This window comes from Piliocolobus tephrosceles, chromosome 7 (assembly GCF_002776525.5).
Source record: "Piliocolobus tephrosceles isolate RC106 chromosome 7, ASM277652v3, whole genome shotgun sequence".
Classification (NCBI taxonomy): domain Eukaryota; kingdom Metazoa; phylum Chordata; class Mammalia; order Primates; family Cercopithecidae; genus Piliocolobus; species Piliocolobus tephrosceles.
The window spans coordinates 27,163,400-27,186,689 of NC_045440.1; the positions used below are offsets into that span (position 1 = coordinate 27,163,400).

A 23,290-nucleotide genomic window follows, 5' to 3' on the forward strand; every position below is an offset into this window, starting at 1 on the left:
CAAATGTGCTTTCAATAAATTTAAACATTTTAAATCTTCAAGGCATTTCCTCCAAATTTATGGTAAATCAGGAGCCATTTAAACCCATTGTTTTTCTCACAGTAAAGTTCCCACCACACAGTTACTAGTCTTGATCACCGAGCAACTTGTGACTTTCAAGCCAGCGCCTTTCTCTTACAGGGTCTTCTCTATTTCCCTTCCTGTCTTTGCCGTTCCTACTTTTGCCTTTTCCTATGATCTCTGCAAATTTCTGGCATGTACCCCTTTCTTAGTCCTGCCTGATGTGTCAACTCAGGCTTCCTCTCACTGGCCTTCCCTGTTGTGGGGAGTATAGGGGATTTCCTCTGCTATCTACCCACACTTCCCCAGCTGCCTCTCCAATCTGTCTGATCTCATAGTACCATCATCTTAATTCCTACATCTATGCACTGGCATTTTCAAAGCAACACCATAGATCTTTTACAAGCTTCCTTTTGAAGATTCCTATGGCACCATATTTTTATCTGAAGAAATGTGTTCCCTTTTCTGGTACATCTTCCCACGTCTGCAATCACTACTCTAGGGACATTTTACTAAACATGGATGAAGTCTGTAGTAGACTGAGAGCATGTGAGGATAGATCAAAGAAGAAAGTTACATTCGGAACACAAATAGTAAAAGTAAAGAAACAGCATCATTGGCAAGGGTGGGGAAAATGCATTCTCATATACTACCTGTACAATGGAAAACTAGTGAGCAATTTGGCCTCATCTGTTAGAATTTTCAGAAAGCGTATTACTGGATACAATTAAATATAGTTTTGACCATTACATGTAACAAAAATATTTGAGCCAGTGCCCAAGGGTATCTCTAATCAGGACATTCAATGTAATACTGTTTGAATTGGACAGTAAACCCACGAGGCTTCACATTCCATATAGGCTGGGAATAAATCTGTTTTGTTCACTGCAATATGCTTAGTATCTTGAGCAATGCCTGGTACAGAGGAGGTGTTCAGGTTTGTTGAGTAAATAAATGAATGATGGAGATCTGAGGGTTAGTTTATGCCTGGACCTCTGCTGGTGTTCAGCAAACCAGGAGCTTATTTTCCATGTGGAATGACTTGGCCATGCTGCAACCTGGGCCCTTGCGAACTATTCACTAAATATTGCTGAGCATCAGAGCAAATGCCAGAGGGATCTGAGTACTCAGAGCAAACCAGTCACAAAACAAATGTGCTGCTGTGGTTACAGCAAGAGTAACGCTGTAATACTTGTATTAGAACAGTCTTCTGGCTTTGCTGATTGACCATAGGTAAGCCAGTTTTTTATTTTTTTTTCAATTCAACTATTATTACCAAAAGTCTGTCATCAGTGTATTTTTTTTTTTTTTTTTGAGACAGGGCCTTGCTCTGTCACTCAGGCTAGAGTGCAGTGGTGCAATCAGCTCATTGTAACCTCAAATCCCCGGGCTCAAGCAAACCTCTCACCCTAGCCTACTGAGTAACTGGGACTATGGGCCTGATACACCAGGCCTAGCTAATTTTTAATTTTTATTTTTAGAGACAGGGTCTCACTATGCTGCCCAGGCTGGTCTGGAACTCCTGGCCTCAAGTGATCCTCCTCCTCAGCTTCCTGAAGTGCTAGGATCACAGGTGTCAGCCACTGTGCTTGGCCCGGTATTTTTTTTGTCTTGTTAAGTATAAAAGATTTAATCTTCAGAACAACAATTTTGGACTCAGAAATGCCTAAGAGTAAAATATCCATCTTTATCACAGAGCATTACTGAGCAAGGTATGTAACTTAGCCTTATGTCGCACGTAGCTTTTCAGAGTTTGAGGAAATCATGAAGGAAAAAACCTATTGAGGTTATGATAAAATATGACCTTTGAAAAGCTTGAAATGACATTACATCCTAAAGACACAGGAGGGCACTCTTATCAATCAGCAAAGAAAAACAGAAAAGACAGTGAAGTCAAGCTGACATTTTAACAAATTGTACTGCAATAGTTGAATCAGGCACTGGTAAAACGTTAAGGGCTTGTAATTTATAGCCCAAGATTTCCTGTTTTTCACGTACAACCTAGGAAGCCAACAGGATTCTACAACCATGTAAATTGGAGGAAGAATCCAACACTCGCAGATCCAAGGTGAGGATTAACCACGCCCCTTTCTAATGATTTCTTAAACTGACCTTGGGGCAGGATTTGCCCCTTTCAAGCAATCTTCAACATAATCTACAATTGCACTCAGTGTTTTACTTGTCTTCCACTGGGAGCAGTCCATGAATTCATTTCTTTGCTCCATCTGTTTTCCCAGGAGAAATGGCAAGTTAAAAGTTTGAGCCAGTAGAAATGAAACAGCATTTTGAACAAAGGAGCAAAGACCACTGAAGAATGTATTTCGTGGCTTTCTCAAGTTCTAAAATTTGTAAACACAACTACAGAATATAATTTTTCCATCAAATTTAATTAGTATAACAAGCATTTAAATGACCTTCCTTTAAGACTTTTAACAAGCCGGCTTCTGCAGAGCGCCATGGATTCTGAGGCACTCAGGCCCCTCCCAAAGGATTATCATTAATCTTAAAGTCACATTCAAATTTGTGTCTCAGCAAAATTATAAATAATTCCATGTCACAGGGGTCAAATGTAATGGTTAAAATGGAAAGCGTTAAAACTGTGAATGCCAAGGGTATACTGTGGTTGCAAAATAAATCTTTGTTGACTGAATAAGCCAGAAGATTCTCTCCATCTCAGGTACTATCTGTAGGAAGTACAACACACAAGCTGCATTCTTGAACTGCTTCGGACTATTTTATTCGCTTGAATCTTCATCTATTTAAATGACTGGGTTCCTGGACATGATGTTTCAAACTTAATTTCTGTCGATGTGCTCCGAATTTTTTGTTCCATGGTCTTTCGGTAAGGGCCTTTGTGAATTCCAGTTTCTATCCTTAGCTGAACTGGCCATCAGGGTACCCAATTAGGCTCAATCTATATGAATAACAGAACATGCTCTAAAATGTGCTAATTTAAAAGATACATTTCTAATTTTCCTCTGCTTTCTAAAATGATTCTGGTTAACTGAAAATGCCAACGAGTTTTCTTCAGTTAAATAAAGCTGTCTGAATATGGCATATTATAAATATGGAAGGCCACTGAAATCCTCTGAGTTGGTATCTAAGAAGGAGATACCCAAGTATTACGTTAAAATGGCATCCATTGTTTTCATGTGGGTGTGTGAAAAGTCACCAAGAGGGTGATGTGCAAAGTTTGAGAATTATAAATGGTATCACAGGAACTAAATTTGGAATATAAAAAAGACTAACTTCAAAATCAAATTGGTATGTTCTGATATAGGGGCCTTCAGCTCATCAAGAAAGTTTCTAAACTTAAAAAAAATATTTTTTTAACCAATAACCTTAAAAATTTTTTTTTGTTTTTTGTTTTTGAGATAGGGTCTCATTTTGTCACCCAGGCAGGAATGCAGTGGTGCCATCACGGCTCACTACAGCCTCGAACTCCTAGGCGCAAGTGATCCTCCTGCCTCAGCCCCCCAAGTAGCTGGGACTACAGGCATATGTCACCACGCTCAGCTAATTTTTGTATCTTTTGTAAAGACAGGTTTTGCCATGTTGCTCAGGCTGGTCTAGAACTCCTGATCTCAAGCCATCTGCCTGCCTCCGCTTTCCAAAGTGCTAGGATTACAGTCATGAACCACTGCACCTGGCCTGAAGATCTTAATTGAACCACACTTGCATTTAAAGCTAATTTTCAAAAATAGCCTTGAATACATTTTCGGTATGCACTCTACCTTCCTTTTCTTAAGAGATAACCTAGCCATGATGCAGGGTGCTAGAGTTCCTACCCTCACTAAATAACAGGGAAACCTGGGTTTAGATCTTGACTCCATCATTTGTAATCTGTGCTAACTTTAAGCCACTTACTTCACCTCCCTGAAGCTCACATTGTTCTGTCTGTAAAATGGGAATACTGTCATCTGAATCAAAGGATTAAATGGGAGACTATATAGCAAATACTGAGCACATTGCCTGGCATACAATAATTGCTTTATAAAAGGTAGCAATCATTCCTTTTTTACTTCAATTGTTACTGCTTATTGTAATCTCTTTAATTTCACTCTTTAATCTTTTCTCAAGGGTATTCAGAGATAATATGATAAACCTTGATAAACCTTCAGAAATGATTTACTAATTATTTACACAGAGTCTACATGGGGGAGGACAGACACAGTCCAATAATTACTAGTGCTACAAATAGGAAGTATGCCATCAAACATATGACAGGGGTACTTAATTCAAGGAGGCCCTGACGAAGCGTTATTTAGACAGAGATCTGAAATATATGAAGAAATGAGCCAGGCAAAAAAGAGTGAGGCCGGCAATGGAACACATTCAACCAAGTTAAGTGTAGGAAGTTATCCTAACGGCAAAGGAAGATACTGAGAGGGTTTCATGGAACTCTGCAATTAAAACAACTTCCAGATGCAGAGTAAAGAATGAATTTGAGAGGGTTAAGACTGAATGCAGGGAGACCAGATAAGGGGTCTTGTTGAATTCCAAGCAAAAAGAGCCCACTACAAAGACAATATTCTAGTTGGACTGCAGAGAAACAGAATCTATTTAAGAAAGTTTCATTTAGGAAGTAGAATCAATAAGAGGTGGTCATAGATTGTATGTGGGAAGGGTACTCTGGAAAGTCAATCTCAAAAATGAGAAAATGCTAAACAAAATGTATTTTTGTTTCATAATTATAAACTTAAAACACAGCCTATCACATATTCCTGAAGCAGTACACAAAATTAAAACTTTTAGGCCATGGGAGGACTTATTACCACCATTTGGGAGGCATGACGCATCAATCTAACTTACTGAGCAGCAATGCTTTTGGTATGTTGATGGAAATTCTCAATTATATTTATCTATCAACCACCAAATAAGTTTTAGTATGTAATACATAGTTGCAAAGTAAAGAGGGAGTATGAGTATCAATAGAAGACTTCCTTTTCCTCTGAGGCATCTTTGGTTCTTAATGGAAAAAACAATTTTCCACTTTTTTACTTTTTCCTATTCCCCGGTTTCATATTTCTAAATAAATTAAGCAGGAGGATTTTATGAGCAAACTAAAGTATACGTAAAGTAAACTCTGGCTTTTTGATACCCTCACTAATGAGTTGTTTTGGGAAAAAACTATTTCACACTTCCCTGCCTTCTTAAACTGAACACACCAAATATAATTTGTTCTTTATTGAGAACACAGGGTCTGTGCTTTAGCCAATAAAGTACCAAGCTCTTGTGCTCCTATAAGCTGACCTCTTTCATGGAAGGTCCTGGCTTACTTATCCTTCTTATCAGTTCAAGAGTCAGTTACCTTTCCAGGAAGCTGTCCCCTGACCTCCCCAATCTTCTCTCAATTCCCAAAACCCTGAACACGCCTCTATTTTACCATGAACACAGTGAATTATAATTTCGGACCAGGCACGGTGGCTCATGCCTGTAATTCCAGCACTTTGGGAGATCGAGGTGGGTAGATACCTCGAACCTAGGAGTTTGAGACTAGCCTGGGCAACATGGTGAAATCCCATCTCTACAAAAAAATTAGCAGGGTGTGGTGGTGTGCGCCTGTATTGCCAGCTACATGTGGAGACTGAGACGAGAGGATCGCTTTAGCCCAAAAGGTGGAGGCTGCAGTGAGCTGAGATCGCGCCACTGCACTCCAGTCTGGGCCCCACAGAGCCAGACCCTGTCTTTAAATAAATAAATAATAACTTTGGTTTACTTTTAATCTTCTTCTTAGGTTGCACGCTTCTGTAGGGCAACTGCTATGACTTTTAATTCTGCATTCTTAAATGTATAGCACACTGACCCAGGGGCAAATTGCTATTCTCAAGGTTTAGTGACCCGCATCCTTCCTCTTATATAAACAGCTTTATAAAGAGAGAATTTCAGAATTGAATCCACTTTTAATACTTTCTTTGACTTCGCAGAAAACAGCTGGCTTTGCAGAGTATATGCCTGTAGCACAATGATTATCAAGATGAGGGAAGGTGGGTTGTGTGGTTTGGAAAAGCATATTCAGATAATTATGTATAACGGTAAAATAAACTTTTTTTTTTTCAGACAGAGTTTCGCTCTGTCGCCAGGCTGGCGTGCAGTGGCGCGATTTCGGCTTACTGCAACCTCCGCCTCCCGGGTTCAAGCGATTCTCCTGCCTCAAGTAAAGCTTGACAGTAACTTGGCTGCACGAATATGGATTTTAAAAGGTTGATAAAGAGTGTTTCACACCTGCCTTTCTACACTATGTTATTACTAATTGAATCGAGTTGGAATAAACTAGTCAGACCTGTATGCACAATGAGTCAAATGGCTCAAATTAAAGGTTTGAGAAGTCTCCACGAGCCAGGTGCTTGAGTTGTGTGATGTTAAGACTTCAGGTATACCGGCACACTTCATCCAGACTTGGTTCATGCAGTCCCTATAGTCTTAGAATGGAATACCATATAACACTTCTCTCCCCATCTAAATCCCAGTTAGGGTTTAAGACTCAACTTCTCCACACTCTGACCTCGTCTTGAATTCCAAGGGCAGTGAGGAGTCTATACAACAGGATATTTAATAAGTGATTATGTTCTGCCGAATGTTTTTTTACTGTCTGCTTAAATCTAGCCAAAGCCTCAACAACAGTAGGGAGACAGGCTACTCAAGCCCCAGTCGAATGGAAAGGGGTTGTTAACAGCCTATTATAACCCTAACGTGGGAGCCAGGACGTCCAAACCTGGTTAACAGAGCCCACAGAGTTCATAGGGGAAGGACTGTGACAGAGTCAACGTCTTGTCTGAACAAAAAGACTCACCAACGAGTGAAAGAAGACCTCCTGGGAGGGATAGTGGGGCTGGAGAGGGAAATCAAGCCTTCTTAACAAAAAGCAGCTTTCTTTAGCCCACTCCACTTTCCAGCTCCCTAATTGCTACCCCTCCTGTGCGACGATTCCCTGCCCAAAGTAGGAGAAAAAGAGGTCCAAAAGGATATAGCATCACCTTTGCCCTCTGACCTAGGAGCGAAGACTCACCAGTTTCATAATGGACTTTTGGTGGTTCAAGAGCAGTCACTGAACTCCTCAAACGCAGGAAGCGTCTTCCGGTGCAATCTCCGCCACCCGCCAGCCGAGAGCATCGCGGGACTTGCAGTCTTCCATTCTCACGTCAGTTCCAGGGGAATCATAGGAAATGTAGTCTCCCCTCCAGGCACTATGGGAACTGTGGTCGCCTTTCCTTTTCCTCCCTTTCCTCTGCGGACGCCTCCTTCCGTCAGCTCAAATTCATCCCCGCCGCCAATGCATCCTCCCTCTCCACCCCAGCATGATATCATGTCCCCCTTACGCGCCTGGGGCCCATGGTGTTCTGGGATGTGTAGTCCCGACGGCTCCGGGTCCCCTTTCCCCTCCTCCCAAAGGGAAGCCGGATGGGCACGTGGCTGGCCGGGAGTTGTAGTTCTCTTGGGCCTCTAGGCGCCGGGCTCCGCGCTTTTACTCAGGGGAGGCAGGAACTACAACTCCCAGGGACGCCGGGCGGCAGCAGGTGGGAGCGGGGCTGTTTGTATCAATATGGCGGTTGTCAGCCAGACAAAGACAGTCAGTCTGATGTGATTGAGACAAGGGAGGTTTTTCAGGGGGAGACTGGGAGATAGGGGCCTCCCCTCCCCCTTCTCCTCTTCCTGCGCCGGCTTCAACCCCTCCCCAGTCCCCTCCCGACGAGCGCCCCACGCGGAAGACACCCCTCCCCCTCCCGCTTTCCCTCCTCCCTACCTCAGCCCTTCGTACTGGGACGTTGGGGAGGGGGCTTTGCCGGGCGGAGAGAACTCAGCGAGGATTCTGAGGTGAGTCGAGCGGTTTTGAAGCCGGACAACCTCAAGTCTCTTTCCTCACTTCTTTCTCTTCATTTAAAACCATTTTTTTTGGAGGGGTTTTGGGGAGGAAGTGAGCGGACGCTGGGGATGGGTCTCGTTAGCGGCCGGATTGAGAGGAGGGAGGAAGCAGGGGGCTTCCGAGTGGGTGATCCAGACGCGGGCTGTGGGGTGGGGCAGTTCGTGGGGGCCGGTCCTGGAAAGGCGTCGACTGCCCCCTAACTCTTCTAGTTTCCTCTGCTATGAGCGGAAGGTTTGAATCCTGGAGGTGGGGTCTCTGGTGTGGAGTTCGGGAGACTGTGAGGTGATTTGCAGGTGTGTTGGTTTGTTTGGGGTGTGGAAGTGTGTTTAAACTGTGTGACGTGTACTTGTGTGCTCTGCTTGTTTTGGAGCGGTGTCTGTAGATGGGAAGTTAGACAGCGCGAGTCCTCGCTCGCTCTGGGCCTGGGCTGAGGGGCGGGCGTGAGGTACTGGTGCTGGGCATTTGGGCTGGCGACGTGGTGCGGGGCAGCCGGGCTCAGCAACTCGCTCGTGTCCCGTCGCCCGCTCACACTCCGCCACTCGCCTCCGCCCCCTCCCCTGGACGAATCTCCACCCCAAACTCCAGCCACAAGAACTGTAGAGATGGTGTGATACGGAGATGGGTTTTTTGCATCCTCAAGTCGGTAGATAGGTGGGAAAGGAAAAGTGTTTCTTAATATTTTATTCCGGAACCGTGTTTTGGTTACACTATTGGGGCTACTTTGAAAGGCGTCCTCCACCCACCTTCACCCCGAAACAGTAGGTAGAGGTATCTTGTCTTCGTGTGAATTAGATGAATAATTGCTGAAGACTGGGGGGCCTGGGGTGGGGGTCGGGAGTGCTGGATTGCGTACGCGTCTGTGTATGTCTACTACAGAGACGGCATGTCTGTTGTGTATCTTGAGATAGGGCGACTTATTTTCGTAGTAGGAAGAACTGTTGGAAATTATTTGCGGGAGAGGGGGTGCGCGGAAAGGCGCTGCTTGTATTTTTCTTCTACTCCACCCTGTTCTGTCTTGCATTTGCCTGAAAGCTGGTGGAATGGAAGAGTGAAGAAGCATTGGGTGAGTAAAGGGAAGAATGCAGTTGGCATTAAAGATGACACTGTGTAAAGTTGAATGGTATAAAGTGATTACTGCTTTTATTTACGCTGAAGCTTAAAAAAAATCACCCATGTATCATATAGGGTAGAGGGATGTGACTAGCTCATTTCTCTGGGATCCTGCAGGTATAGAAACCTCTGGCTTCCCTCTTCCTTCCTTCCTATTCTCCCTCCTTCCTTCCTTAAGTCCTTCCTTTCTTTCTTGGCTTAGTACAACATTTCTCGTTCTGATGGACATAATACTGCCTGTGTCTTTTCATTTAGTTTGTGCTAATATGGTTGTGCTTTTTGTGGTTTTACCATAAAATGCATCACTAAATGCATTTATTATTTTGCATTTATGCCGCAGGTAATTATCACATCAGGATTGCAGTGCTTTGCATTAAACTTATTTTAAAATTGTACAATTAAGTTGCTTGATCTAGTTGAATTATGTTTCTAAGTCAAAGTTGGGAAATTTGAATTCTAAATTTTTTTTCAAATTTCGATTAGAGTTAAAAAAGGATTGCAACATATTTCTCACAGTTTTTAATATTTAATAACACACTAGAAGAATTTAAGATCACATATTTTGTACTTCCTTATTAAGTTCTTCAATAATTCTTATGTGACAATTTTTTTAGTGTAACAGATTTTTAAAATAAAGAAATTGGCATAATTTCTATTTCAACTGTTGAGAATTGAATATATTCCCCAAACTTATCAATTCTTGAATCTGCCACCTATCATCAGTAAGGGACCTTTAGATTCTATGATAACTGAAAACCACATTGATAGTGTGTAATTTTATGGTATGTCCTCTAACCATTTATTTGAAATGTTTGCTGTTGGTCATTCACACAGATAAAGGGAACTGAAAGAATGAGGTGCATGTATACTTCAATTGACCTGAATAGAAAAAAACTGTGGTTTCTAAATCTTCAGATGTAGAATATACAATATGTTGATTCCAAACTAAGCCATTAGTTTGTGATAGACCAGGATTTTCAGAATCATTTGTTTTAAGCTTGTGTCTTAACTTGAAACACTACTTTGCAAAAGGTGGAGAAAAATCCTACATAACTACTTAACGGAGTGTTTTGTTTTATTTTTCTGAAGCATATTATAATAGTCATGGAGGTTTTTAAAAATGTTTAAAAGTTATTTTAGAAGTAAAAAACCTACATGTTTGTTAATGTTTTGAATTGGAAAAGCATGAGTATTTCTCTTCCATCCACCCTTACCTCAAAATTTCTTTTTGTTTTGTCCATGGAAGTACAAAGTTATTTACTGGGAAAAGCGTTCATTAAACTTTTTCTGACTGCTAGTGGGATCAAAATCATTACATGTAAACCAAATATATTCCTAGCATTCATTGGGGGTGATTCCATTGCATTTTAAGTACTGGGCATTAAAATGATGTAAAGCCTTTACTGCAGGTTAAAGCATAAAACATTCTCAGCATGTGGGAGTCATATGTTACGAATAAAGTAGAAAACCAGGGCATTGGTGCTTGTCCAGCTTAAAATTTCATCGCGTAACTGTGAAAGACACATTTATTTTAATGTGATTGCTTCTAAATATGTTGCTTGTATTATGGGAAGTTGAAAATCTAAGCTACTTTTAACTAATCTGTTGCTAGTTTAGTGTACTGCATTTAGTGAACACTATTTATGATCACAAATATGCATCAAGGAAAGGAGCCTTTAGCTGGAAGTTGAATGCCTTTAGTGAGGCTTCGTTTTCACTGCTGTAGGAACAGATTTCAGTCTTCTAGCCCAAATCCTCAGTTAAAACATTGCTAATAGAAACTTAATAGCTCAGTGTTGATAAGTTACAAAATACGTGACAACAAATCTGTCATTGTTACATCATTTAAAAAATAGAAGCAAGCAGCTTATGGCAATTTTTGTGGCAAGTGTTGATTGGAATTCTATTGTTTGTTTCATAGATATTGAATACATTGGGAATATTTAGACTTAATATGTGCATTTTGAGTCTCCTGTACACTGTATTCAGTACATCCCACATTTAGTGTTTCAGGCAGCTACCATATAATTTGCTTCTGTTCTTTTCCTTGTAGCTCTTGCTTCTCTTTTTTTTGTATACAGCTTTTTAAACCTGAATTATTTCTCTTGGGAATTAGGTATTTATGTAGAATGTTGTCATAAGTGAAAGTTGGCGTACTACTCAACTTTTTAAATACATGAACATTTATAGATAAACCGAATAGTGCTCATTGAAAATGTGTTGGTTTTGTTTGTTTTGTGAACTTGCATTATTTAGTTCTTTGGCTTCTGGAATTAATTTTGTAGCTCACTTTGCTATTCTTTGGCTAGATTTTTCTGTTAACAGTTGGCTTTTCTCACTTTAGTAAAACTGTAATTTATTAAAATACTGTTGTGAGTGAAAAGCATGGCTTGTCTAGAGTGTTATATATGTACACCCACACATGCACTCACACATAAAATACCTTTATGTTTGTTTATTTACGAAATTGGTATATATCTATCAGACATGCCTCCCATAAGAGAGAATCTGAGCCACAAATAGCAGGAGACCTTGAACTTTGAGTGAAGCTAGAAACCAAAGAGTAACCAGCACATATTGTCCACATTATAGAAGCTAAGGAGATTTTCAGTGTCATTCCAAGTCATTATTTTCACAGATTTTGTTAAAATATAATTCTCTCAAAATGGAAGCTATCGATATTGAAAGTTTTCTCAAAATACTACTAAGTTTAACACGTAGCATGGATTCCTAGGTGCAGCTATTCCCCCACATTGCCCTTACTGAATTTAGGGCCCATGATAGGTACAGAGTAAAGATTTTTCCATGGGATTATTTGATGTAAAACTTTTAGTTGCAGTGTATTCAAATATAATCCAGTGCTTTAGATAATTTGTTTTCCTTGACCTTAGATGAAACAAGTTGGAAATTTACTATAACATTGTTTTGGACACTTTCCAAGAGCATTTAGCTCCTGGAAGGGCCCTGGCTTTAGCATGGTTTTTACCCTCATAGTGATAATAAGGTTGAAGTTACATTAAGTTTTTCCAGTGGCTATTATAATCTTAATGCAATATTTGACAGCTTCTTAGGCTATAGTGTTTTTTTTTTTTTTAACATTTACAAAAAAAAAAAAAAAGGTAATAATAGTCTGATTTTAGCTTTGAAGTGATCAATTATTTTAACTTTTTCACCCTTAAAATGGGTGGCACTAGACTCCTTCCTGTTAAGTGGTAAAATGATTCTAATTCAGTCAAAGGGCACTAGGTTTTTCTTAGAGTGTGGATTGTGATAAAAAATGTTTACTAAATTCCACATGCTGAATATACTCTCTGGCTGCTTCTTTGTTTATCTTATGTCCAGAGATGGTCCACATGTGGTGTATTGAAAATATTAGTAGCCTCATTACTGTATACATATTAAATAGTGTGGAGTTGCCAAGTGGCAGTAACTTTAATTTGTATCTAGTCACAATTTTTATAGCAAGAAAGTGAAATGCTGTGGTTACTGCTGAAACAGGGATGACTTTAAGACTGAACTGATTTAAGATTTTGATAATTTAGGCTGGGCATGGTGGCTCACACCTGTCATCCCAGCACTTTGGGAGGCCGAGGCGGGCGGATCACCTGAGGTCAGGAATTTGAGACCAGCCTGGCAAACATGGCAAAACCTTGTCTCTACTAAAAAGACAAAAATTAGCTGGGTGTGGTGGTACATGCCTGTAATCCCAGCTACTTGGGAGGCTGAGGCAGGAGAATCGCTTGAACCTGGGAGGTGGAGGTTGTAGTGAGCTGAGATTGCGCCACTGCACTCCAGCCTGGGCGACAGAGCGAGACTCAGTCTCAAAAAAAAAAAAAAAAGATTTTGATAATGTAACAGTATTGTTAAAACATGAAACTCTTGGCTTGGGTATAGTCATTCAAGCCTTGAAATTGGATTAAGTTCTCACTCTTCATCCAGTCGTGAAGTCAAGTTGGTTTCATATTTTGTATACATTTCTTTCTATTAATGTTCTCTTATTTCACACCTTCATCATTTGTGATTTATTGCATCAGTATCTTAACTAATCTTGTTTGAAGTTTTTTCCATTAGTCATTCTAAACTCCTACTTGGAGTATCTTGCCAAAATAAAATGTGAATTTGATTGTCAGCCATACTTTGCCTGTGATCCTTTAGTGGCTCCTCAGACTTTCACAGAAATCAAAAATTTAGAGTCATACCACCTGTGTCCAAATCCTGACTTTGCCAGTTACTAGCTATGTGACCTTGGGCAAATCATTTAAAATGTCTGTACCTCAGCTTCCCCATCAATAGACTGGGGATAAAAATAGTACCTACTTCATAGGATTATTGTGAGCCCTTGAACTGCTGGCAAGTCCTTAGGATGCTTCTGGCATATTGTAGTTTACAGGAAGCTGCAAAAATCGTAGAGAGGGCACTGTACGTTTTACCCAGTTTCCCCTATTAGTTACATCCTACATTACTTCAATACAATATTAATACCAGGAAATTGACATCAGTACAATGTGTGTGTATAGTTCTCTGCCATTTTATCACAGGTGTGTAGATTGCATAACCACCACCAGAATCAAGGTACAGAACTGTTACTGCAAAGGTTGAATGATTCTCCTCTTCTTCATAAGTTCTATTGTTTTGTCAATATAGCTAAGGAGAAAGATACCAATTATTGGATCAGTAATTTCGTTCTTTTGCCTTATGTAATACAGTCATATAGTACATAATGATGTTTCAGTCAAAAACGGACTGGATATATGACAGTGGTCCCATAAAATTATATCATATTTTAATTGTACTTTTTCCAAAGTTTAGAAACACAGATACTTTCCAGTGTGTTACAGTTGCCTACAGTGTTTAATACAGTAAATGCTGTACAGGTTTGTAGCCTAGGAGCAATAAGCTACACCACTTAGACTTGTGTAAGTACCCTCTGTGGTGTTCACACAACAATGAATTGCCTAATGGTGCATTTCTCAGAATGTATCTCTGTCATTAAGTGTTGCATTGGCACATCCTGAAAGTTTTTATGAAAAATTCCAATTAAACTTTCTTTTAGAAGTTTATTTTTTAGATGAACTGACATTGCAAGCATACCAGTTTTTTTTTTTTTTTTGTTATAAGAATCTAAATATTGGCTAGTTTTTTTTGTTTTTGTTTTTGTTTTTGTTTTTTTTTGAGATGGAGTTTCGCTCTTTGTTGCCCAGGCTGGCGTAAAATGGCGCGATCTCAGCTCGCGGCAATCTCTGCCATCCAGGTTCAAGCGATTCTCCTGCCTCAGCCTTCCTGAGTAGCTGGGATCCTGCACCACCATGCCCAGCTAATTTTGTATTTTTAGTAGAGACAGGGTTTCTCCATGTTGGTCAGGCTGGTCTCGAACTTCTGTCTCACGTGATCCACCCGCCTCGGCCTCCCAAAGTGTTGGGATTACAGGTGTGGGCCACCGCGCCCGGTCGGCTAGTTTTTTTTTTTTTTTTAAATGAGGAATTATAATATTAGGACCCATTAAAATTTTCTGGTAAAAGTTAATGATAACTTTGAAATTGTCCACAAATGTGTAAGAATTAAATGAGGCTGGGTTTGGTGGCTCAGGCCTGTAATCCCAGCACCTTGGGAGGCCGAGTTGGGCGGATCATGAGGTCAGGAATTTGAGACCAGTCTGACCAACGTGGTGAAACCCTGTCTCTACTAAAAATACAAAAATATAGCCGGGTGTGGTGGCGTGCACCTGTACTCCCAGCTACTCAGGAGGCTGAGGCAGGAGAATCGCTTGAACCTGGCAGGTGGAGGTTGCAGTGAGCTTAGTTCACGCCACTGCACTCCAGCCTGGGCAACAGAGCAAGACTCTGTCTCCAAAAAAAAAAAAAAAAAAAAAAGAAAGATTTAAATTTTAATGAATTCAAGGCTTACATGATATGTTTCTTGCTAGAGACGATATGTTAGAATCTGTGTTAGATAACCAAAATTATAGCTATTTCGACATTAGTTTGGTTTTGACAGTGTTAATGCAAACTTGTCAGATTAATTGATTGTCAGCATATGTCATAGTTTTATTTTGTACTTATTGCAAGGGAACTAGCTTTAAAGATAGTTAGTTCAAATATATTTTCAGAAAAAGGATCTTTACAGAATAAAAGGGGAGGTTATAGTTACTATTTTTGTTAGGTACAAGTTAAAGGATAGTTACACGGTTGGTTATTCTTTGCTGCCCCTTAGTCAGCCATATGATTATAAAGCCTGTCTTAAAAAGATGAGGCTGTTAATCCAATATACTATCGATTATTATAGACAACAACAGAAGTCTGCTTTGAACAGGCTAACAAAATATTTTCAAATGTATTCACAAAGATAGATCACCTGATTTTTGTCTTCTCTGGGTTTGAGACAGTTTTTCATATGTCAATACTGTGATAATTTCCATTGAAAAAAGACCAATTAAAGTTTCATTTGTTTCATTAGTAGGAATACATCAATATAAATATTGATGGCACTTCCTGATAAATAAGATTCATATTTACAAAACTTTTTGGCTACCTGTGATTTCAGTTTTTTCCTCCTTGGATTTATGTTTTTAGCTTTTTATTTGTCTTGGTGTACCTTCTAAAAAATAATGCTTTAATTAGGGATCATTTGGCTTCAAGGACAGGCTGTTGTAGGGATTCAGCTGTTTTGGGTTGACGAAGAGTGACTAGACCTTGTGTGAATGGGAGAACTGTTAGGAATCTGAGAGGCTAGTCTCTCAAGCTCTCATTCTGGTGTTAAATGGTTTCTTGTCTCAGCATCTCCTTCCACGTCTGCTTCATCTCCCTTTCTCATGTCTTCCTTCCAGCTCTGTTTGTCTTGCCCTGGTTTTTCATAGTCTCTGCTTCTCCAAAGTTCTGACTGGAAAGTGGATTTGATTTGCCATGGTATTGACTTGAACTGTTCTTTCAACTAAAGTTTACCTGTTGGTGGTGACAGTATGTTTCTTTTATTTCAGTTGGGAAGAGAGAAATTGGAATGCATTGCATGACCACCTTGACTTAAATGCCTGTCCTTATCCCATGACCTTGGTGGGAAGTAGGGTGGAAAGCACCTTTTATATGAGGCTTAAGCTTTTAGATGCTTTACATGAGGAGGGTTCTCTTGTTGGGGTTGAACAAGGCACTCGGTTAAACATGTCAAGTCTAGCAGTGCATGATGAGGTACTTTTTTTTTTGTTTTTTTGTTTTTTTGTTTTCAAGAGGTTTATTCTGAGCCAATATGAGCGACCATGGCCTAGAGAACAGAGTCTCAATATGTCCTAAGAAAGCGTGTCTGTGGCAGTCAGATTACAGTTTGGTTGTATACATTTTAGGGAGGCAGGAGTTATAGGCAAAGACATAAATTTCATACATGGAAGGTATACATTGGTTCGGCCTGAAAAGGTAGGATATCTTGAAGAGGGAGCTTACAGGTTACAGGCGGATTCAGAGATTCTTTAATTTGCAATTGATTAAAGGAGTAGAGCTTTGTGTAAAAATTTGGAGTCAACAGAAAAGAATGTTTTAAGATAAGGAAGTGTGTGAACCAATATTTGAGGTCAGAGTGACCCACAGGGGTGAGTGACTTAGCCCTTGTTCGGCATGGCCTTATATCCTCTTTATAATTTGATATCTTATTGTCACAAGGAATCTGTTTTGTTAATCTTATGATCTGCATTTTAATATTAATGATGGTCAGTTGTGCCTAAACTCCAAAAAGGTGGGGATATATCACCTCCTTTTTTTTTTTGAGACGGAGTCTTGCTCTGTTGCCCAGGCTGGAGTGCAGTGGCCGGATCTCAGCTCACTGCAAGCTCTGCCTCCCGGGTTCACACCATTCTTCTGCCTCAGCCTCCTGAGTAGCTGGGACTACAGGCGCCCGCCACCTCGCCCAGCTAGTTTTTTGTATTTTTTTTAGTAGAGACAGGGTTTCACCGTGTTAGCCAGGATGGTCTCGATCTCCTGACCTTGTGATCCGCCCATCTCGGCCTCCCAAAGTGCTGGGATTACAGGCTTGAGCCACCGCGCCCGGCCGTATAGCATGATGAGGTACTTTGTGGGATACAAAGATAAGTTGGATTTAATCCTTTTCTGCAAGGATCAGACAGTTTGCTGGAAATAGCAAAAAGACTCCTATAATTTAATATTGGCTTTTTATTCTAGTCACCTCAGGCGAACCAGAAAGGTGACAAAGTAGGACTATAAGAACTAGGTAGGATTAAGGAAGGAGAATGAGAGGTAGCCCTGGATACGTGAATGTACTATCTCTACAATTTGGATCACTGACCTCCTAAGTATGAAAGCATCTAGAAGCCGTTGTATCAGGATCCTCATTGTTGCTGTCAAAGACTGTCCCTTATTGAATAAAGAAGCTCTTATTCATATCAAGCAGACATTCTTTTGTCCCATCGTTAAGATCTAGAGACATCTTAGGAGAACTCATTTCATCACTATTCTAGGAACTGGAACATTCTCATAGGTACCCTCTATCTATATAGTGACAACTATTCTCTTAGCAAATGTCATTCATCCCTAACAAGACAATTTGTGCCTTCTTACTTTAGAGGCAATAAGCAGGAATTCAAATAGTTGAGTCTGTAGTAGTGAGCATCTTGTTCTCTGCCGATCTGGCAACAAGAGAATTGACATATTGGGTCAATCCAATGTCCAGTCAACAGCATATGTGATATTTAACAAAAGCTCCATGAGTTCAGGGAAAGGAACTGGACCTTTTTATTCCTATGTCAGTATTGGAGTTTGTATGGACTTCAGAGCTAAAATTTCCAAAGCTAAGTCTTTATTATATTACCAAACCAGGGCCAAGGTTTTTAGAAATAAGTGTAAGTCAAGGATAGGCAACTAAGGAACCTAGAAGATTGGAGTCACATTGCAGTTCCACAGGAGATAAATAGATGGGGAGTCACAGAGTTCTAAGCACTTAGGCTACAACAGAAGGAAACAGTGATCTCAACTTTTGTGCTGAAGAATTGCCTGGAAAAAGTATTAATATTTTAGTTTCTAGCTGGGCACGGTGGCTCACACCTGTAATCCCAGTGCTTTGGGAGGCTGAGTGGGGCGGATCATGAGATCAGGAGTTCAAGACCAGCTTGGCCAACATGGTGAAACCCCGTCTCTACTAAAAATACAAAAAAAATTAGCTGGGCATGGTGGCATGCGCCTGTAATCCCAGCTACTCAGGAGGCTAAGGCAGGAAAATTACTTGAACTGGGACCTGGGAGGCGGAGGTTGCGGTGAACCGAGATTGCGCCACTGCACTCTAGCCTGGGCTACAGAGCAAGACTCCATCTCAAAAAAAAAAATTGTTTCCTGAGCTCTACCCCCAGATTCCTAAAATCTGAGATGGGCCCAGGAATATACATCCTTCATAAGTATATCAGGTAATTCTAATTGGTAGAGTCCTCAGAATGCTTGGAAAGTGCATAGACAGCATAATACCTACTTGGAACCTATTATGTGCTTTGTTCTGTGGAAGTCTCAAATATCTGTTTATAATTGGGAGTGTTTCTTTCCTGATATGTGCCTGCCTCATATTAAACACTATGTCCATCCTGATTGCTTATGTCAGTAAATCGTGACATGGGCTCTATTTTGGGTATGATTATTTTTCTAGATGTTGTACTTAATAGTATTATGCCCTAAACATCTAGTTTTTATGGTTATGGCATCGGCTCATTTTCTTAAACTACGTATTTTTATATATGAATTCTTAAGACAGTCTTTTTTTATTCCCACCTTTCGTCATTAAGTTCTCCTTTATTCTAATTTTCTGGATCTAGTAAGCAAGTTTTTGTTTGTTTTTTAACCTTATATACTTTGGAATATCAGCCATCTCTTGAACCTTTGCCCTCACGAATTAAATTTCTCACCTTTTTTTTTAAGGTCTGTCATTCTTTTTGGAGTCTTAATTACTCTTAGGATATTGAGCTGGTTGAAAACATGAACTTTGGAGCTGTATTGTCTAGGTGCAAATCTGATCTCCACTACTTAACCCTGTAATTTTGTGTAAACCTCTATGTGTCTCATCTGTAAACTGGGCAAAAATAAATAATAGTATTTATTCATATACTAATAGGAGTCTTGTGAGTATATGAGGCATCATTTGCTAAGTGCTTAGAGCAGTGGTTGTTACACCTTATCTTATTATTAGTTGTCCTGTTCTTCTTTTTCCAAGGTAATACTTACTCCCCTCCTTAATCTTTAGAATTCTCATTTGTTTTAAATAATCTCTTTCTGGCTAATTCATTTTGTCTTTGTGCATTATTTATTTTCTTCTCAGTTTTCCTTTTGTAGCTCTTAGCTGCATTAGATATAATATTTCCCCTTAAAATTCTTTCTATACAAGTCTTTTTTCTATCATTCTTTTCTCTCTTGTTAAAATTACTGCTGGTCTTGAAGTTCCTAGAATTAAAGGCTTTAAATCTCCCTTTAGTACTTTTCTTTTTGTTCTTTTTTCCCTCCTCCTCTCATCTGATTTGTCAGTGATCTGCTGATTCTTTCACCCCATAACATCGCTTAGATTATTCTCTTCCTTTGTTGTCTGTAGTTGCCATCCTCATTACTTCTTGTTGAGATGACTGCAGAAGTAATACTGACCTTCCTGCCACTTCCCTACTCTATTCCATGGTGCACAACACTCTTAGAATAATTTTTATTGAACTTTTCATCAAGTCATTAAGAGGTTACTATACCTTAGTTCAAATTGTGCCATACGCCAAATTTTAGTCCCGTGCTTTGTAACGGGTTTGCTGACATTTCCTTTCCTCCCTTTTCCATGTCTTATTTTCTTATTCCAGAAGATATTTTCTACATTGCATTCAAATAAATTACCTTTCCTCCTGCTGTATATTTTCAGTCTTTGTTTCTTGGTATTTGCTACCCTACCCACTTAATATATTTGTATATCCTTATCTTATTAGTTAAAACCTTATACTTAAAACCCAGTTAAATCCTTCTGTCGAGGAGACATGTCCCAGTGAACCTCGACACACTTAGACCAGTCATTTACTCCACATATAAGCTGTATTTACATACTCAATCATTATTGTAACTTTTTGTATTTATTTGTAAGGTATGTGACATTTTAAATAGTTTAGTTTTCATGTTATGTATATGAATTGGATTCCTGGTTTAAGTGTAAGATCCTTGAATTTTCTACTGACTTGCCCCTGGGAGGGGGCAGGGGTAAGGGGACTGAATTTATCCTCAGAAGATAATGAACCTAAAATTTCTGGTACCCCTGCCACTGGTGCCAGCATTCTACAGCCAATAATACTTGTCAAGAACTTAGACATAGCAATCTGTCTAGTACTGAGGGTACTGGATCAGAGAAATGACATTCTTTCCCTTCCCCCCTTCATTTTCACAGTTCATTTATTAACTTCCACTTATTTAACCAACAATGAGTTAGATGTAGGCCTACCCTTTAGGAAGCTCACCGTTTGGTTTCGATAGGATCAGAAAGAGGACTCAACCATGAGGCACAGATCTTAGTACTGCACATGGGGTATGCTTGCTTCAGTAATTTCAGGCATCTGAGCTAGCTTACTCATGTGCTCACTGTTCCTTTGGGGAAAACATAATGTCTCCTTAGGCATCTCCCTGTCTCTGTGTGGTCTCTCCAGTATGGTGGCTTCAGGGTAGCCAGACTTCTCACGTAGTGCCTCAGGGCTCCAAAGGCAGGTGTCCCAAAAGAGACAGGAAGTCAGGCTTATTGTTTTCCTATCCTTGGAAACTTGAGGATTACTTCCACAACATTCTACTTATGAAGGCAGTCATGCAGGCCTGCCCATGTTGGAGAGCAGGGAACAGAGACTCCACTCTACCTTTTGATGGGAGGAGTGGCAACATTCTCAAAGAGCCTGTATGATGGAAATATTCTTGTGGCAGTTATGGAAAATGCAATCTGCCGTACCAAAAGATAAATACTATTAATAATTTGCTTTCAGGTTACAAGTGTATTCTCTCCTCTACAATGGTGTCATACTATCACTTATATTTCTTTCTTTAGCAATATATAATGACGTCAGCATATAAAGACATAACTCATTTTTTTAAATGTAAACAAATGAAGTATAATTTAACCATTTACCCACCAGTGGACATTTAAGCTTTCTTTTACACAAGCATACACACACACACACACAGAGAGAGAAGCAAAAACAAACAAAAAGCCTAAAGGCATAATATAGTTTTAGATTTCAGTTGAATTTTGTCTTCCCCCAAGTTGGTAGGATTTGTGAGGGGATCAGGGAGGGCAGTGATGATGCCACTTGTGGCCTTTGAAAGAGAATAATCCTCTTCACTCTTGATTTATCAGCCTTGGTAAGTAATTTTAGTAGGAACCTCTTGTTTGGTGTTAGATTGGCCTGTGGTAAATTGCTGTGAATGGGACTAAGAAGGCAAGAGGTAATAATAAGCTTTCTCCTTGTGCCACTATTCCAACCATCTGGGAGTTGTTTCTTACGTCTCCTTTTTTCCCCCTTTGCTGCTTTTTCTTTCTTTTTTTCCTGCTCCAACCTCCTCAGTAATCCTGTGCTTCTGTCTTGATCTCAGCAAAAGATATGGATGAGATGGGGCTATCATCATGTACAAAGATATCTCATTTGGCACTTGATCAGGTGAAGGATTATTTTTTGTCTTTCTTCCTGTTCTGTATGCAAAAGACATCTTAAATGACTTAACTTGAACTAGCAGTTGATCAATTGATTTTAAAAAGTTGGTTATAGTAAAAAGCATTAAAAACTGATGACTTAAACATTTTACTTTAATCAAAATATATAGACGTGCACACGTTTGTTAGTTATTTTGTACAGGGACAGTGGTTCTCAACTGGTGATTTTTACCCTCCAGAGACATTTTGCAACATTTGAGACTTTTTTGTTTTTGTTTTTGTTTTGAGACAGAGTCTTGCTCTGTCGGCCAGTCTGGAATGCAGTGGCCGGATCTCAGCTCACTGCAAGCTCCGCCTCCCAGGTTTACACCATTCTCCTGCCTCAGCCTCCCGAGTAGCTGGGACTACAGGAGACATTTTTGATTGCCGCTACTGGAGTGGGGGTGCTACTGCCATGTAGTGGGTAAAAGCAAAGGCAGGGATGCTACCAAACATCCTTCAGTTCACAGGCCAGTATCTCCCCCTCCCAACAGAGAATTCTCCCATCCAAAATGTCACTAGTACTGGGGTTGAGAAACTGATCTAGGGCCAATGCCTTTTCTTTGTGTGTGAATCTATGGATTGACTGACACTCTACATCAGCTTTTCATGCATAAACCATACCCATAATGTATCATTTATTATTTCCAGTTTTTATTTTTTTTTAAATGGAGGGAGACCTTAAAGACATTTATAATCTATGAGTCAAATCTTAATATTTTATTTCTCCCAAATCTTTTTTTTTTTTTTGAGACGGAGTCTTGCTCTGTCTCCAGGCTGGAGTGCAGTGGCGCGATCTTGGCTCACTGCAACCTCCGCCTCCCAGGTTCAAGCGATTCTCCTGCCTAGGCCTCTACAGGTGCGTGCCACCACGCCCAGCCGATTTTTGTATTTTTGGTAGAGATGAGGTTTCATCTTGTTGGCCAGGATGGTCTCCATCTCTTGACCTTGTGATCTGCCACCTAGGCCTCCCCAAGTGCTGGGATTATAAGCGTAAGCCACCTTGCCCAACCCATTTCTCCCAAATCTTTTATAGTAGTCTCACCTATACTCAATTCAATAGCATTCTTATTTTTTTAAGGAAATCATCTTAAATTGTGCCAAACATTTAACCCTTTTTTTGTGTGCGTGACTTACCTTTAATAGAAACAAGTCTTCACACACTTTTTTTTTTTTTTTTTTTTTTTGAGACGGAGTCTCGCTCTGTCACCCAGGATGGCATGCAGTGGCACCATCTCTACTCACTGCGAGCTCTGCCTCCCGGGTTCATGCCATTCTCCTGCCTCAGCCTCCCAAGTAGCTGGGACTACATGCGCCCACCACCACGCCTGACTAAATTTTTGTGTTTTTAGTAGAGACAGAGTTTCATCGTGTTAGCCAGGATGGTCTCGATCTCCTGACCTTGTGATCCACCCTCCTCGGCCTCCCAAAGTGCTGGGATTACAGGCGTGAGCCACTGCGCCCGGCCTCTTCACACTCTTATTTTGTTAGTTTAGATGGTATAATCAAATTCCACAGTTGCAAGAACAACTTGTCTAAACAGTAAGGGAATAAACCAGCTTGCTCTTGGTTGGCACACAGTGGAGTGTT

General features: G+C 40.2%; 2 protein-coding genes across 21 annotated transcripts in view; one reads left to right on the plus strand and one right to left on the minus strand.

Annotated features, from left to right (window-relative positions):
* INTS9 (integrator complex subunit 9) overlaps window positions 1–7,343 on the minus strand; it is a 126,312-nt gene extending 118,969 nt beyond the window's left edge. The window contains exon 1 of one of the 2 annotated variants that reach the window (XM_023216822.2): window positions 7,070–7,343. In XM_023216822.2, the coding sequence (XP_023072590.1) occupies window positions 7,070–7,078 (9 nt within the window). In that variant the 5' untranslated portion in view covers window positions 7,079–7,343. The remainder of the gene's footprint in view (window positions 1–7,069) is intronic. The other variant, XM_023216821.2, reaches the window with a different exon arrangement.
* Window positions 7,303–23,290, plus strand: part of HMBOX1 (homeobox containing 1) — a 180,637-nt gene continuing 164,649 nt past the window's right edge. For 9 of the 19 annotated variants that reach the window (XM_023216832.1, XM_023216823.1, XM_023216838.1 and 6 more), the window contains exon 1: window positions 7,601–7,875. The gene's annotated coding sequence lies outside the window, so the exon portion shown is untranslated. Of the gene's footprint in view, window positions 7,876–23,290 lie in introns of all 19 variants that reach the window. The other 10 variants (XM_023216833.2, XM_023216824.2, XM_023216839.2 and 7 more) reach the window with 2 other exon arrangements.